The following is a 17,604-nucleotide window of genomic DNA, read 5'->3' as shown; positions in this document are numbered from 1 at the left end:
AATCATAGAAAAACACACAAATTCATAGTAAAGTTCAGAAATGTGATTTTTGCATAAAAAATAATAAAAATATACTAAAAAGTAGCTAGATCCTACTAAAAACTATGTGAAACCACCCCCAAAAAGCATATAAAATATCCGCTCATCAGCTTCCTTCTCTGATCCGCATAACTTTTTTGTCGGCTTTGCACAGTTAAGATTCTGGCCATAATATGCTTGATATTCTCAATGGTCTCGGCTACCAAATCTGGTCCTATCATACTTGCTTCACCGGCTTCATACCAACACAGGCACTTCTGTCCATACTAATCCTCATACAGAGCCATCTTGATACTCGCATGAAAGCTGTTATTGTACGCAAACTCTACCAATGATATGTAACATTCCCAACTTTCTGGTTGATCTAAAACACAAGCCCTTAGCATATCCTCCAATGTCTGAATAGTCCTTTCCGACTGTCCATCCGTTTTGTGGATGATATGACATGCTGAGACATAGTCTTGTATCGAAAGCTCTTTGGAAAGTTTCCAAAAACCTCGAAGTGAAACGGGGATCACAGTCTGACACTATACTTGATGGAACCCCATGCAACCTCACCACCTCTTTAATGTACAACTGATGAGCGGATAATTTATACGCTTTTTGGCATTGTTTTTAGTATGTTTTTAGTATGATCTAGTTAGTTTTTAGTATATTTTTATTAGTTTTTAGCTAAAATTCACTTTTCTGGACTTTACTATGAGTTTGTGTGTTTTTCTGTGATTTTAGGTATTTTCTGGCTGAAATTGAGGGTCCTGAGCAAAAATCTGATTCAGAGACTGAAAAGGACTGCAGATGTTGTTGGATTCTGACCTCCCTGCACTCGAAGTGGATTTTCTGGAGCTACAGAAGCCCAATTGGCGCGCTCTCAACGGCATTGGAAAGTAGACATCCTGGGCTTTCCAGCAATGTATAATAGTTTATACTTTGCCTGAGATTTGATGGCCCAAACCGGCGTGGCAAAACAGCCTCAGAAATTCCAGCGTTTAACGCTGGAACTGGCATAAAACTTGGAGTTAAACGCCCAAACTGGCATAAAAGCTGGCGTTTAACTCCAGAAAAGGTCTCTACACGAAAATGCTTCTATGCTCAGCCCAAGCACACACCAAGTGGACCCAGAAGTGGATTTTTATGTCATTTACTCATTTCTGTATACCCTAGGTTACTAGTTTACTATTAATAGGATCTTTTGACATTGTATCTAGACCTCATGACACTTTACACGTTTCTTTGTGTACCTTCCACAGCATGAGTCTCTAAACCCCATGGTTGGGGGTGAGGAGCTCTGCTGTGTCTTGATGGATTAATGCAATTACTACTGTTTCTCATTCAATCATGCTTGCTTCCATTCTAAGATACTACTTGTTCTTAAATCGGATGAATGTGATGATCCATGACAATCATCATCATTCTCAACTATGAACGTGTGCCTGACAACCACCTCCGTTCTACCTTAGATTAAGTAGATATCTCTTGGATTCTTTAATTGGAATCTTCGTGGTATAAGCTAGAACTGATGGCGGCATTCAAGAGAATCCGGAAGGTCTAAACCTTGTCTGTGGTATTCTGAGTAGGATTCAATGATTGAATGACTGTGACGAGCTTCAAACTCCTGAAGGCGGGGCGTTAGTGACAGACGCAAAAGAATCACTGGATTCTATTCCGGCCTGATTGAGAACCGACAGATGGATAGCCGTGCCATGACAGGGTGCGTTGAACATTTCCACTGAGAGGATGGGAGGTAGCCACTGACAACGGTGAAACCCTTGCATACAGCTTGCCATGGAAGGAGCCTTGCGTGTTTGAAGAAGAAGACAGTAGGAAAGCAGAGATTCAGAAGATGGAGCATCTCCAAAGCCTCAACCTATTCTTCATTACTGCAAAGCAAGTACTTATTTCATGTTCTTTTACTTTTCACAATCAATCCTGATAATTTCTGATATCCTGACTACGATTTACAAGATAACCATAGCTTGCTTCAAGCCGACAATCTCCGTGGGATCGACCCTTACTCACGTAAGGTATTACTTGGACGACCCAGTGCACTTGCTGGTTAGTTGTGCGGGATTGCAAAAGTGTGATTGCAATTTCGTGCACCAAGTTTTTGGCGCCGTTGCCGGGGATTGTTCGAGTTTGGACAACTGACAACTTATCTTGTTGCTTAGATTAGGACTATTTTATTTTAGTTGGTTTAGAGTCTTTTATTTGAGTTTAGTTTCATATTTTAAGTTTGGTGTCAATTGCATGCTTTTGTTTTTCTTTTAATTTTCGAATTTGCATGTCCTTAGTCTCTTTTTGATCTTTAAAAATTCTAAGTTTGGTGTCCTCTTTGTGTTTTTCCCTTAAAAATTTTCTAAAAATTAGTGTTTGATTTTCTAAAAATTTTAAGTTTGGTGTCATTTTGTTGTTTTTCTCTTTCCTCTTTTCAAAAATCAAATCTTTTTCATAAAAACTTTTCAATCATATCTTTCTAATTGCTAATCTCAAAATCTTTTTTTTTACTAATTGATTCAGTTTTCAATTTGCTTTGATCTTATTCTCTTTTAATTTTCGACTTTTTCTATTTTATTTTCCTTTTGTCTTTATTTCATTTTTCGGTCAATAAAAAAAACAAAAAAAAAACAAAATTTATCTATTTGCAATCCATATCATTTCCCTTTATCCATTATGGACCTAAGTGGGATTGATCAGTCCAGAAAGACTCTGGGGTCATATGCTAACCCCATTACAGCTGCATATAGGAGTAGCATTTGTACACCTCCCATCAAAGCAAGCAGCTTTGAGCTAAATCCTCAACTCATTATCATAGTGCAGCAAAATTGCCAGTATTCCGGTCTTCCACAGGAAGAGCCTACTGAGTTTCTGGCACAATTCTTACAAATTGCTGACACAGTACATGATAAAGAGGTGGATCAGGATGTCTACAGACTATTACTGTTTCCATTTGCTGTAAAAGATCAAGCTAAGAGGTGGTTGAATAACCAACCTACAGCAAGCATAAAGACATGGAAACAGTTATCAGACAAATTCCTGAATCACTTTTACCCTCCAAAGAGGATGACACAGCTAAGGCTGGACATCCAAGGCTTTAAACAAGAGGATAATGAATCCCTTTATAATGCCTGGGAGAGGTATAGAGGTATGCTAAGAAAATGCCCCTCTGAAATGTTTTCAGAGTGGGTACAGTTAGACATCTTCTACTATGGGCTTACAGAAAAAGCTCAGATGTCTTTAGACCACTCAGCTGGTGGATCTATCCACATGAGGAAGACAATTGAAGAAGCTCAAGAGCTTATAGACACTGTTGCTAGAAATCAATATTTGTACTCTAGCAATGAGTTCTCTCCAAAAGAGGAAGTCATGACAGTAGTCACTGACCCTAATCCTCAAGAACAGATGATTGAGCATAATCAACAATTGCTCCGGATGACAGAACAGTTAGCAGAATTTAAAGAGATGCTCCATAAAACTAAAGTTGCTAACAAGAACATAGAACTGCAGTTGAATCAAGCAAAACAGCAAATATCTAAACAGATAATAGAGGAATGTCAAGCAGTTCAACTGAGGAGTGGGAAGACACTGAATAACACTGCTCAAAAGAGCAAAAGGCCAAATAAGGAACAATTGACAGGGGATAACCAAACCACTGTTCAAAATCCCTCTGAGGACAGTAAGAGCCCAGAGAGGAATGTTATTGGCGTTCAAACGCCAGAGAGGGAAGGAAAGCTGGCGTTAAACGCCCATTCCTTGCCCAGTTCTGGCGTTCAAACGCCAGAAAAGGGGAAAAGTTGGCGTTAAACGCCCATTTTCCATCCAATCCTGGCGTTCAGAAGCCAAGGGAGGATCAGACACCTGAGAGTGCTGACAGTAATCCCTCTAACAAGGCTTCTTCAACCACTTCTGTAAGGAATAAACCTGCAGCATCTAAGGTTGAAGAATATAAAGCCAAGATGCCTTATCCTCAAAAATTCCACCAAGCGGAACAGGATAAGCAATTTGCCCGCTTTGCAGACTATCTAAGGACTCTTGAAATAAAGATTCCGTTTGCAGAGGCACTTGAGCAAATACCTTCTTATGCTAAGTTCATGAAAGAAATCTTAAGTCATAGGAAGGATTGGAGAGAAACTGAAAAAGTGTTTCTCACTGAAGAATGCAGTGCAGTCATTCTGAAAAGCTTACCAGAAAAGCTTCAGGATCCAGGAAGCTTTATGATACCATGCACATTAGAAGGTGCCTGCACCAAGACAGCCTTATGTGATCTTGGAGCAAGCATCAATCTAATACCTGCATCCACTATCAGAAAGCTTGGGTTGACTGGAGAAGTCAAACCAACCCGGATATGCCTCCAACTTGCTGATGGCTCCATTAAATATCCATCAGGCATAATAGAGGATATGATTGTCAAGGTTGGGCCATTCGCCTTTCCAACTGACTTTGTGGTGTTGGAAATGGAGGAGCACAAGAGTGCAACTCTCATTCTAGGAAGACCTTTCCTAGCAACTGGACGAACTCTCATTGATGTACAGAGAGGGGAAGTAACCCTGAGAGTCAATGAGGATGAGTTCAAGTTGAATGCTGTAAAAGCTATGCAGCATCCAGACACACCAAATGACTGCATGGGCGCTGACATTATTGACTCTCTGGTAGAAGAGATCAATATGACTGAAAGCCTAGAATCAGAGCTTGAGGACATCTTCAAAGATGCTCAACCTGCTCAAGAAGAATCAGTGGAAACAAAGGAATTTTCGAAAATTCCTCAGGAGGAGGATAAGCCTCCCAAACCTGAACTCAAACCACTACCACCATTCCTGAAGTATGCATTTCTGGGAGAGGGTGACACTTTTCCAGTGATTATAAGCTCTGCTTTAAATCCACAGGAAGAGGAAGCACTGATTCAAGTGCTAAGGACACACAAGACAGCTCTTGGGTGGTCCATAAGTGATCTTAAGGGCATTAGCCCAGCTAGATGCATGCACAAGATCCTGTTGGAGGATAATGCCAAACCAGTGGTTCAACCACAAAGGAGGCTAAATCCAGCCATGAAGGAGATGGTGCAGAAAGAGGTCACTAAATTACTAGAGGCTGGGATTATTTATCCTATTTCTGATAGCCCCTGGGTGAGCCCTGTCCAAGTTGTCCCCAAAAAGGGAGGCATGACAGTGGTTCATAATGAAAAAAATGAGCTGGTTCCTACAAGAACAGTCACAGGGTGGTGTATGTGTATTGACTACAGAAGGCTCAATACAGCCACCAGAAAGGATCATTTTCCTTTACCATTCATAGACCAAATGCTAGAAAGACTAGCTGGTCATAATTATTACTGCTTTTTGGATGGCTATTCAGGCTACAACCAAATTGCAGTAGATCCTCAGGACCAGGAGAAAACAGCATTTACTTGTCCTTCTGGCGTGTTTGCCTACAGGAGGATGCCTTTTGGTCTGTGCAATGCACCTGCAACCTTTCAGAGGTGCATGCTCTCTATCTTCTCAGATATGGTAGAGAAATTCCTGGAAGTCTTCATGGATGACTTCTCAGTATATGGAGACTTATTCAGCTCCTGTCTTAATCACCTAGCACTTGTCCTGAAAAGATGCCAAGAGACTAACCTGGTTTTAAACTGGGAGAAATGTCACTTTATGGTGACTGAAGGAATTGTCCTTGGGCACAAAATTTCAGGCAAGGGAATAGAGGTGGATAAGGCAAAGGTAGAGGTAATTGAAAAATTACCACCACCTGCCAATGTTAAGGCAATCAGAAGCTTTCTGGGGCATGCAGGATTCTACAGAAGGTTTATAAAGGATTTTTCGAAAATTGCAAAACCTTTGAGTAACCTGCTAGCTGCTGACACTCCATTTGTGTTTGACACACAGTGTCTGCAGGCATTTGAGACCCTGAAAGCTAAGCTGGTCACAGTACCAGTCATCTCTGCACCAGATTGGACATTGCCATTTGAACTAATGTGTGATGCCAGTGACCATGCCATTGGTGTAGTGTTGGGACAGAGGCATAACAAGCTTATGCACGTCATTTATTATGCCAGCCGTGTTCTAAATGATGCACAGAAGAATTACACAACCACAGAAAAAGAGTTACTTGCAGTGGTCTATGCCATTGACAAGTTTAGATCCTATCTAGTGGGATCCAAGGTGGTTGTGTACACTGACCATGCTGCTCTTAAATACTTACTCACAAAGCAGGATTCAAAACCCAGACTTATAAGATGGGTGTTGCTTCTGCAAGAGTTTGATATAGAAATAAGAGACAGAAAAGGGACAGAGAACCAAGTAGCGGATCATCTGTCCCGAATAGAACCAGTAGCTGGGGCGTCCCTCCCTTCTACTGAGATCTCTGAGACCTTCCCAGATGAGCAACTCTTTGCCATTCAGGAAGCTCCATGGTTTGCAGATATTGCAAATTATAAAGCTGTGAGGTTCATACCCCAGGAGTACAGCAGAGTGCAAAGAAAGAAATTAATTTCAGATGCCAAGTACTACCTCTGGGATGAACCATATCTCTTTAAGAGATGTGTAGACGGAATAATCCGCAGATGTGTACCCAGAGAAGAAGCACAAAGGATCCTATGGCACTGCCATGGATCACAGTATGGAGGACATTTTGGAAGTGAGCGAACAACCACTAAAGTCCTCCAATGTGGATTCTACTGGCCTACTCTCTATAAAGATTCCCGAGAGTTTGTGCGTAACTGTGACAGTTGCCAAAGAGCTGGTAACTTGCCTCACGGATATGCCATGCCTTAACAAGGGATATTAGAGATAGAATTGTTTGATGTATGGGGCATTGATTTCATGGGACCATTCCCACCATCATACTCAAACACTTACATTCTGGTGGCAGTGGACTATGTATCTAAGTGGGTAGAAGCAATTGCTACACCCACTAATGATACCAAGACCGTGCTAAAATTCCTCCAGAAACACATCTTCAGCAGGTTTGGTGTTCCCAGAGTACTAATCAGTGACGGGGGCACTCATTTCTGCAATAGACAGCTATACTCTGCTATGGTTAGATATGGAATTAGCCACAAAGTGGCAACTCCGTATCATCCACAGACAAATGGGCAAGCTGAGGTCTCTAACAGAGAGCTAAAAAGAATCCTGGAACGGACTGTGATAGCCCGAAGAAAGGATTGGGCAAAGAGCTTGGATGATGCTCTGTGGGCATACAGAACAGCATTCAAGACTCCTATAGGAACCTCTCCATACCAACTGGTGTATGGGAAGGCCTGTCATCTGCCCGTGGAACTGGAACATAAAGCCTACTGGGCAACCAGATTCCTAAACATGGATGCTCAGTTAGCTGGTGAAAAAAGATTACTCCAGCTAAATGAGCTAGAGGAGTTCAGACTCAATGCCTTTGAAAATGCAAAAATTTATAGGGAAAAGGCAAAGAAATGGCATGACAAGAAGTTGTCAACCAGAGTCTTTGAGCCAGGACAAAAAGTTCTGCTCTTCAACTCTAGGCTCAGACTGTTTCCAGGAAAACTTAAATCCCGGTGGAGGGGTCCGTATGTGATTACAGGAGTGTCACCATATGGATATGTTGAGCTTCAGGATATTGATTCTGACAAAAAGTTCATTGTTAATGGACAGAGAATCAAGCATTATCTTGAAGGCAATTTTGAGCAGGAATGCTCAAAACTGAGACTTGAGTGATTCTCAGTAAAAGTCCAGCTAAAGACAGTAAAGAAGCGCTTGCTGGGAGGCAACCCAGTCATTAGTAGGTTATATGTTTTGTTTTTACAGAGGCAAGTATCAAAAATGAAGGAATTCACAGAGTTACAGAAGGATTCAGCTCAAAAAGCAGAGAAAAAGAGCTTACTGGCGAAAAAACGCCAGTAAGGGGCATTTTAGGCGTTAAACGCAAGAATGGGCACCATTATGGGCGTTTAACGCCAGTAAAGGTACCATTTTGGGCGTTAAACGCCAGAATGGGCACCATTCTGGGCGTTTAACGCCAGGTGTGCAGCATCCTGGACGTTTTGGAAAAATGCCCAGTGATAAAGGAATTCTGGCGTTTAACGCCAGCCAGGGTACCTGGCTGGGCGTTAAACGCCCAAAAGGGGCAACAAATGGGCGTTAAACGCCAGAATGGGTGCCATTCTGGGCGTTTAACGCCAGAAAGGCGGGGGGACCACGATTTTGATTTTCAATCAAATTTTTTTTAAATTTTCCTTTTCTTGCCCATACTTTTCTACATAAATACATCTTAACCTTTCATCATTCACCTTCAAATCTTCAAAAATCAAAATCATTCTTCAAATCCCTCTCAAATCATTCCCATATCTTCTCAAATCTCCCTTCAATTTTTTTGAAATCTCCTTCCCCCCCTTTATAAATACACGTTTGGCCCCCTAATTCCCCCACACCATTCGAATTTGCTCTTCTCTTCTCTCTCTTCTTTCCTTTCTTTTGCTTGAGGACAAGCAAACCTCTAAGTTTGGTGTGCTTTTCCGTGATCACTAAGCCAAGATTCATCAAGATCATGGCTCCTAAGGGAAAACAAACCAATTTAAGAGGAAAGAAAGAGAATAATCCAAAGAATCTTTGGAATCAAGAGAAGTTCTTAACCAAAGAACATGAAGACCATTATCACAAAATAATGGGTCTTAGGTCAGTGATCCCGGAAGTTAAATTTGATCTGAAAGAAGATGAATATCCGGGGATCCAAGAGCAAATTCGAAACAGAGGATGGGAAGTTCTAACCAATCCTGAGATAAAGGTTGGAAGGAATATGGTTCAGGAATTCTACTCAAATCTGTGGCTAACAGATAAGCAGAGAATGACTGGAACTGCTTACCATACCTACAGAACCATGGTCAGAGGGAAAGTTATGTACTTCCATCTGGAAAAAATAAGAGAAATCTTCAAATTGCCTCAACTGCAAGATGATCCTGAATCCTTTAATAGGAGAATGGTGAGAGCAGATAAAGGGTTGGATCAAGTTCTAGAGGACATATGCCTCCCTGGAACTAAGTGGATAACCAATTCTAAGGGTGTCCCAAACCAACTCAAGAGGGGAGACCTCAAACCAATTGCAAGAGGTTGGCTAGACTTTATTGGGCGTTCCATATTGCCCACTAGCAACCGTTCTGAGGTCACTATCAAGAGAGCAGTGATGATTCATTGCATTATGCTTGGAAAAGAAGTGGAGGTTCATCATGTAATTGCTTGTGAGATCTACACAATTGCAAATAAAAATTCCACTGAAGCCAAATTGGCTTACCCAAGCTTGATCTCCTTGCTCTGTAAAGAGGCTGGGGTAAAGATGGGAGTAGATGAATTCATACCCATTGAACATCCAATCACCAAGAAGTCAATGGAAGGACAAATGCAAGACAACTCTATCAAAAGGAGGGCGCAGGAGTTCCTCCCTGAATTCCCTGAAATTGGCTACTGGGCCAGCCTAGAAGCATCTATCAACAAGTTGCAAGAGACTATGGAGCAACTGAAGGAAGAACAGCAGAATCAGAACTGCATGCTCTGCAAATTGCTGAAGGAACAAGAGAAGCAGGGGCGTGAACTCCAAGAGTTGAAACGCCAAAAGCTCTCATCTCAAGTTGAGGGAGCATCCACTTCTCAAAATCAAGGTTGTTGAGTCCTAACTCTGTGAAAACCTCTATCATTAGGAGCCTATTTAAATTTTTGTTTTTTATTTTCTAGTCTCATCTTATATTTATTTTGAGTCTTGTTTTTAATTCATAATTAATAAAATTTAAAATTCATGTCTTAAAGCTATGAATGTCCTATGACTCCACCACCTCTCTTAAATGAAAAATGCTTTAATCACAAAAGAACAAGAAGTACAGGATTTCGAAATTTATCCTTGAAACTAGTTGAATTAGTTTGATGTGGTGACAATAATTTTTGTTTTCCGAATGAATGCTTGAACAGTGCATATGTCTTTTGAATTTGTTGTTTTGAGAATGTTAAAAATTGTTGGCTCTTGAAAGAATGAGGAAAAAGAGAACTGTTATTGAGGATCTAAAAAAAATCATTAGATTGATTCTTGAAGCAAGAAAAAGCAGTGAATACAAAAAAAAATTCAAAAAAAAAGAAGAAAGAAAGAAATAAAGTTGTGATCCAAGGCAAAAAGAGTGTCCTCAAGAACCCTGGACACCTCTAATTGGGGACTCTAGCAAAGCTGGGTCACAATCTGAAAAGGTTCACTCAATTATGTGTCTGTGGCATGTATGTATCCGGTGGTAATACTGGAAAACAGAGTGCTTTGGGCCACAGCCAAGACTCATACACTAGCTATGTTCAAGAATCATTATACTTAACTAGGAGAATCAATAACACTATCTGAGTTCTGAGTTCCTATAGATGCTAATCATTCTGAACTTCAAAGGATAGAGTGAGATGCCAAAACTGTTCGGAGGCAAAAAGCTACTAGTCCCGCTCATCTAATTGGAGCTAAGTTTCCTTGATATTTTGGAGTCTATAGTATATTCTCTTCTTTTTATCTTATTTTTATTTTCAGTTGCTTGGGGACAAGCAACAATTTAAGTTTGGTGTTGTGATGAGCGGATAATTTATACGCTTTTTGGCATTGTTTTTAGTATGATCTAGTTAGTTTTTAGTATATTTTTATTAGTTTTTAGCTAAAATTCACTTTTCTGGACTTTACTATGAGTTTGTGTGTTTTTCTGTGATTTCAGGTATTTTCTGGCTGAAATTGAGGGTCCTGAGCAAAAATCTGATTCAGAGACTGAAAAGGACTGCAGATGCTGTTGGATTCTGACCTCCCTGCACTCGAAGTGGATTTTCTGGAGCTACAGAAGCCCAATTGGCGAGCTCTCAACGGCATTGAAAAGTAGACATCCTGGGCTTTCCAGCAATGTATAATAGTCCATACTTTGCCCGAGACTTGATGGCCCAAACCGGCGTGGCAAAACAGCCTCAGAAATTCCAGCGTTTAACGCTGGAACTGGCATAAAACTTGGAGTTAAACGCCCAAACTGGCATAAAAGCTGGCGTTTAACTCCAGAAAAGGTCTCTACAGGAAAATGCTTCTATGCTCAGCCCAAGCACACACCAAGTGGACCCAGAAGTGGATTTTTACGCCATTTACTCATTTCTGTATACCCTAGGTTACTAGTTTACTATTAATAGGATCTTTTGACATTGTATCTAGACCTCATGACACTTTACACGTTTCTTTGTGTACCTTCCACAGCATGAGTCTCTAAACCCCATGGTTGGGGGTGAGGAGCTCTGCTGTGTCTTGATGGATTAATGCAATTACTACTGTTTCTCATTCAATCATGCTTGCTTCCATTCTAAGATACTACTTGTTCTTAAATCGGATGAATGTGATGATCCGTGACAATCATCATCATTCTCAACTATGAACGTGTGCCTGACAACCACCTCCGTTCTACCTTAGATTAAGTAGATATCTCTTGGATTCTTTAATTGGAATCTTCGTGGTATAAGCTAGAACTGATGGCGGCATTCAAGAGAATCCGGAAGGTCTAAACCTTGTCTGTGGTATTCTGAGTAGGATTCAATGATTGAATGACTGTGACGAGCTTCAAACTCCTGAAGGCGGGGCGTTAGTGACAGACGCAAAAGAATCACTGGATTTTATTCCGGCCTGATTGAGAACCGACAGATGGATAGCCGTGCCGTGACAGGGTGCGTTGAACATTTCCACTGAGAGTATGGGAGGTAGCCACTGACAACGGTGAAACCCTTGCATACAGCTTGCCATGGAAGGAGCCTTGCGTGTTTGAAGAAGAAGACAGTAGGAAAGCAGAGATTCAGAAGATGGAGCATCTCCAAAGCCTCAACCTATTCTTCATTACTGCAAAGCAAGTACTTATTTCATGTTCTTTTACTTTTCACAATCAATCCTGATAATTTCTGATATCCTGACTATGATTTACAAGATAACCATAGCTTGCTTCAAGCCGACAATCTCCGTGGGATCGACCCTTACTCACGTAAGGTATTACTTGGACGACCCAGTGCACTTGCTGGTTAGTTGTGCGGGATTGCAAAAGTGTGATTGCAATTTCGTGCACCAACAACCTCGCTAACTCATCCAATGAGTAGTTCATCCGTATTGGCAGAAATTGAGCATACTTGGTCAATCGATCCACGATCACCCAAACCACATCAAAACCTACGCTCATCCTCGGTAATCCTGATACAAAGTCCATTGCAATTCCTTCCCACTTCCATTGAGGAATCTCAAGTGGCTATGGCATTTTCGATGGTCTCTGGTGCTCTATTTTAACCTTCTAATACGTCAGACACTTAGACACAAATGTAGCTACATTACCCTTCATTCCAAGCCACCAAAACATCTTCTTCAAATCATAATACATCTTTGTACTTTCTGGATGAATAGAGAATCCAATCTTATTTTCCTCCTTCAAAATATCTTGTCGCAAGTTTTCAATATTCATCACGCAAATCCTACCCTTGTACCTCCATATTTCGTCTCCGTCCCATAAAACTCCCCATTGCTTTCCTTTCTCAATTGTCAGCAACACCTTCTGTAACTCTCGGTCGTCTTGTTGAGCTTTTAAAATTTTGGCCTTGAGGTCACTAGAGATCTACAGTTGGTTCAGGCATGCACTCCTATAAATTCTCTGACACTCAATCTCAAATCCTCAAACTTTCTGACTAACTCTTCTTCCTTAATCATCATCCAAGTGACCGTCAACGACTTCTGACTCGATGCATCCGCTACAACGTTTGCCTTCCTGGGGTGATAACTCAATTCAAAATCATAATCTTTTAGTAGCTCCATCCACCACCTTTGACGCATATTAAGCTCCTTCTAATCAATGATGTACTTGAGGCTCTTGTGATAAGAAAAGACTCTAAATCTCACTCTATACAAGTAGTGCCTCCAAATCTTCAATGCAAACACAATCGCCGCCAATTCCAAATCATGAGTTAGGTAATTCATCTCATGAGGTCTCAGCTGACGCGATGCGTAAGCTATCACATTCTGGTGTTGCATCAACACACAACCCAAACCCTTCAACAAAGCATCATAATACACTTCAAATGGCTTGTGCAGTTCCGACTGAAGCAAAAAAGGTGCTGAATTTAATTTCTCCTTCAAAGTTTGAAAGCTCTCCTCACATTCTGACGTCCACACAAACGGTACCTCTTTCCAGGTTAACTTAGTCATCGATAATGCAATTTGAGAAAATCCCTTGATGGATCTTCGGTAATATCCGGCCAATCCAAAAAACTCCTAACCTCTGTTACCGTGGTCGGTCTCTCCCATTCCATCACTACTTCCACTTTCGAAGGATCCACTGCTATTCCACCCTTACTACATGGCCTAATAACTTCACCTTTCCTTCCAAAACTCACACTTAGATAATTTCGCATACAATTTATGCTCTTTTAGGATTTGCAATACAATCCTCAGGTGCTCTTCATGTTCTTCTGTTGTCTTGGAGTAAACTAGAATGTCGTCTATGAATACCATCACGAATTTGTCAAACAAGGGGCAAAATACTCTGTTCATGTAATCCATGAACACAGCGGGTGCCTTCATCAACCTAAAAATATAACCACAAACTTGTAGTGTCCATAGTGCGTCCAAAACGCAGTTCTTGGAATGTCATCCTCCTTCACCCTAATCTGATGGTAACTGAATCTTAAATCAATCTTCGAAAACACCCCAACTCCTTGCAACTAATCCATTAAGTCATCGATCCTAGGCAACGAGTACTTGTTCTTCACAGTCACTTTGTTCAACTGTCGATAATCCACGCAAAGTCGCATTCCTCCAGCTTTCTTTTTCATTAACAAAACTGGCGCTCCCCACGGAGATATACTCGGTCAAATGAACCTCTTGTTCAGAAGCTCTTCCAACTGAGACTTAAGTTCTGCCAGCTCTATCGTAGCCATCCTGTAAGGTGCAACTGATACTGATCCAGCTCCTGGCACCAAGTCAATCACAAATTCAATTTCCCTTTGAGGTTGAAATTTGGGAATATCTTCAGGAAATACTTCTGGGAAATCCCTAACTATCGGAATATGATCTAACTTCTGTTCATCACCTAACGCGTTCACAGCCAAAAGTATATAACCCTGACACTCTTCCCCACTACAATTCACCATCACTGAGTTCAGGTAATAACCCTCAGCTACCACTGCTCCTCCTTCCCCTTCCGGCATGAAACAAATCAATTGCTCAAAGCAATCCAATAATATCCGGTTCTTTGACAACCAATCAAACCCCAAAATCATCTCCAACCCAACCATTGGCAAGCAGATTAAATAATGAACAAATTCTCTATCATCAATATTGAAAGATATTTTCCTACAACCTGATCTATTCACAACCGTCTGATACAGGGTATGCACATGTAAATCAAAAGCTAATTCTAACATTCTCAATTCTAGTTCCTCAACCTTATCAAATGCAATGAATGAATGCGAAACTCCAGTATCATACAATGCAAGCAATATCTTGTCACCACATAAACATTTACCTCTCATCAAAGGGTCTGCTTTAGCATTCTCACTGGAATTCAGAGCAAACACCTGACCTTGGTGTTATTTCTGACCCGCATTCAGGTTTCTCCTACTAGTGCAATCCCTTGCCAAATGACTCGGCAATCCACAAATGAAACAAACACCCCTCCTTGTGCCTGGTGGTACTGATCATAGTTATTCCACCTAAAGTTCCCTCGACCTTGAAGGTGTTGAGGTGCATGTCCACTCTTCTTGAAGCTCTGACCCTTAGGCTGAAAGTACTTTCCACGTCCACGTTTGTTGTTTCCTCCTCGAGTATCTCTTGCTAGTGCCACCTTCTTTGCACAATCCTCCACCACCCTTGCGTTGTTCACAAGCTTAAAAAAGACCCGAATCTCTGATGGAAGAATTTATGTCGGCCAAGAATTCTTCAATAAAAAGAATCTCTTCGTTGCAAGTATAGTCTAGACCAACAATGGATTCTTCATCAAAGTTTAGTTTTGGTTGTCAAAGGTTTAACCCACTTCAAATCAAAATAAATGGGAGTAGAATTCCGGGTCATTCTCCCTAAGAATTGCAATCGAAAGCTCAATTATTGGTTATGAGATCAAGGGAGTTGATGATAAAAAGGCAAGAATTTAAATGACAAGAAAGTAAATCAAACAACTAAAGATAACAAATGCTAAAGAGGCATTCATGGCAAGGATTAAGAATCAAGGTTTCTATCCTAGTCATTAATTATAACACAATAATTACCAAAAGTTAATCTTATTACTTTATCCCCATATTGAGAGAAAGTCAAATAGGCCTAGTTAATCCCAATCTATAAGTAGCATCGATGAAAACAAGATTAACTAACAACTTTAGATTACCAACATAAGTTGGATATTAATGACTCAAGAGTACCAAACTTCTCTTTCCAAGCCAAGAATGCTTAAAATCTACTCTAAAACTAAGCCAAGCATTTTATCAGACACTTGGTGTGCATAAAAAGAAAAGCATATTAAATTGCAATAATAATAAAATCTAAAGCTATCAAATGTAAGAAAATAATAATAATAATAACTCAATTAAGCAACAATAAACATAGAAACATCAAATTGCATTAAAAGAATCAAAAGTAACAAGAGTTTCATAAACTAAAAAGTGAAATAAAAGAGAAATTAACAAGAAGAACTAAGAGAATTAAGGCAATTGAACAAGGAAAAGTAAATGAAACTAGATCAAAGCAAGAATTAAAACCTAAATCTAAGAGAGATTAACCTAAATATATCCTAATTATAGAGAGAAGGGGGAGTTTCTCTCTCTAGAAAATGACCTAAAGCATGGTTACTAAGCTACACTAATTGCTCCCCCCTTGTTCTTTCTTGAATTTGGTCTCAAATATTTCAGAAATGAGTTGGATTTGGGCTTGAAAAGGTCTAGAAATTGCAACCACAATTTCTTTAAGTGAGTCACGTTCTTCGTATCTCGCATACGTGCAAGGTTACGTGCACGCACCGCATGGCAGAATTTCAAGTCATGTGTACGCGCAATCGCCAGATTTCTAAAACTTCATTTCTTCATGAATTCTCCACTTTTATATGCTTTTCTTCATTTCTTCAATCCAATGTTTTCCCTCTAAGCCTAAAATCACTTAACAAACATATCAAGGTATCGAATGGTATTAAAGTGAATTAAATTTAGCAAATTAAGTGTCTAAAAAGCATGTTTTCAATCTTAAGTGCAATTGAGGAGAAATTCACAAAAATCATGCTATTTCATTGAATAAATGTGAGATAAGTTGATAAAATTCACTAAACTCAACACAAGATAAACCCTAAAATTGGGGTTTATCAACCTTCCCACACTTAAACAATAGCATGTCCTCATGCTAAACTCAAGAAAGACAAGAAAGGGGTATCAACATTTATTCAATGTAAGCTATCTATATGCACTCTATCTATATGCATGCAACTATATTATCTAATACTATCTAACTACCTATATGTATCTACTTGGTCAAACTAATTCAAATTCCAAGAAAGCATGTATAAACTTAAGGGCTAAAGCAATCACAACCAAGTCAAATCCATAATTGAATTGAGTAATAGAAAAGAATTTACAAACTTGTAAGATAAGAGATAATCATAGGTGGAAACATAAAATTGAGCACTCGAATCCTTCACCGGATGTGTATACTCTCTAATCGCTCAAGTGTGTAGGGTTGATTCACTCAATTCTTCTCTAATCATGCTTTCTAAGATTTGTCTTTCATCTAACAATCAACAATTATTCAATGCATGCATACAAATATCATGAGGACTTTTCAAAGGTTGTAATGGGGCTAAGGTAAAGGCAAGGATGCATATGGTCAAGTGAGCTTGAAATTTGAATCTTTGATTAACTTAAACTATCACCTAACACATATAACAACTTGTATAATTTAGATGCAAACCTAACTACACATTCTTCACTTTTTTACACACTCATGCAATCTTTTCAAATCACATCTCATATGCATTATTCTTATTACTTTTCTTGAGGCATTTTGTCCCAATTTTATTGCTTTCCTTTTTCTCTTTTTTTTTCTTCTTTTTATATTATTTTTTTATTCTTTTTTCTTTCAATAATATAATATATACAAAAATATTAATGCATATGGTTCAACATTCAATGCTTGAGTATGTTCCCAACTTTCAAGATTTTTAATGAAAACTCAAAAATACACGTTTATCTCAACTAATGTTTCCAAAGTTCTCACACTTGAATGATACACACTCTCACTAGCCTAAGCTAATCAAATATCCAAATTAAGGACATTTATTATTTTTCACTTAGGGATAGTGATGTGTTAAAATTAAGAACAAAAGGGATTAAATAGGCTCAAAATTGGATAACAAATGTGGATAAAAGGGTAAGGCCATTTGGGTAAGTGAGCTCAATTGAAATAAGGGCCTCAATCACATAAATACATACACAAAATAATGGACATAAAGAATCAAACAAATCAAATATTACAATCATAGAAAAAGAATAATACACACAAGAATGAAAATAGTGGTTAATATGATGTAACCACAGAATTAAGCTCAAAACTCACAAGTTTATGTGT

At 39.5% G+C, this 17,604-nt stretch overlaps 1 protein-coding gene across 1 annotated transcript; it reads right to left on the bottom strand.

Annotated features, from left to right (window-relative positions):
- Nucleotides 1-13,871: 13,871 nt before the first annotated feature.
- On the bottom strand, nucleotides 13,872-14,534 carry LOC112726827 (uncharacterized). The gene has a single exon (XM_025776358.1). The coding sequence runs from the start codon at nucleotides 14,532-14,534 to the stop codon at nucleotides 13,872-13,874; it is 663 nt and encodes a 220-aa protein (XP_025632143.1).
- Nucleotides 14,535-17,604: the final 3,070 nt, after the last annotated feature.

Source organism: Arachis hypogaea, chromosome 2 (assembly GCF_003086295.3).
Source record: "Arachis hypogaea cultivar Tifrunner chromosome 2, arahy.Tifrunner.gnm2.J5K5, whole genome shotgun sequence".
NCBI lineage: Eukaryota > Viridiplantae > Streptophyta > Magnoliopsida > Fabales > Fabaceae > Arachis > Arachis hypogaea.
The sequence above is the reverse complement of the archived record's forward strand: the minus strand, read 5'-3'. Positions and strand labels throughout refer to the sequence as shown.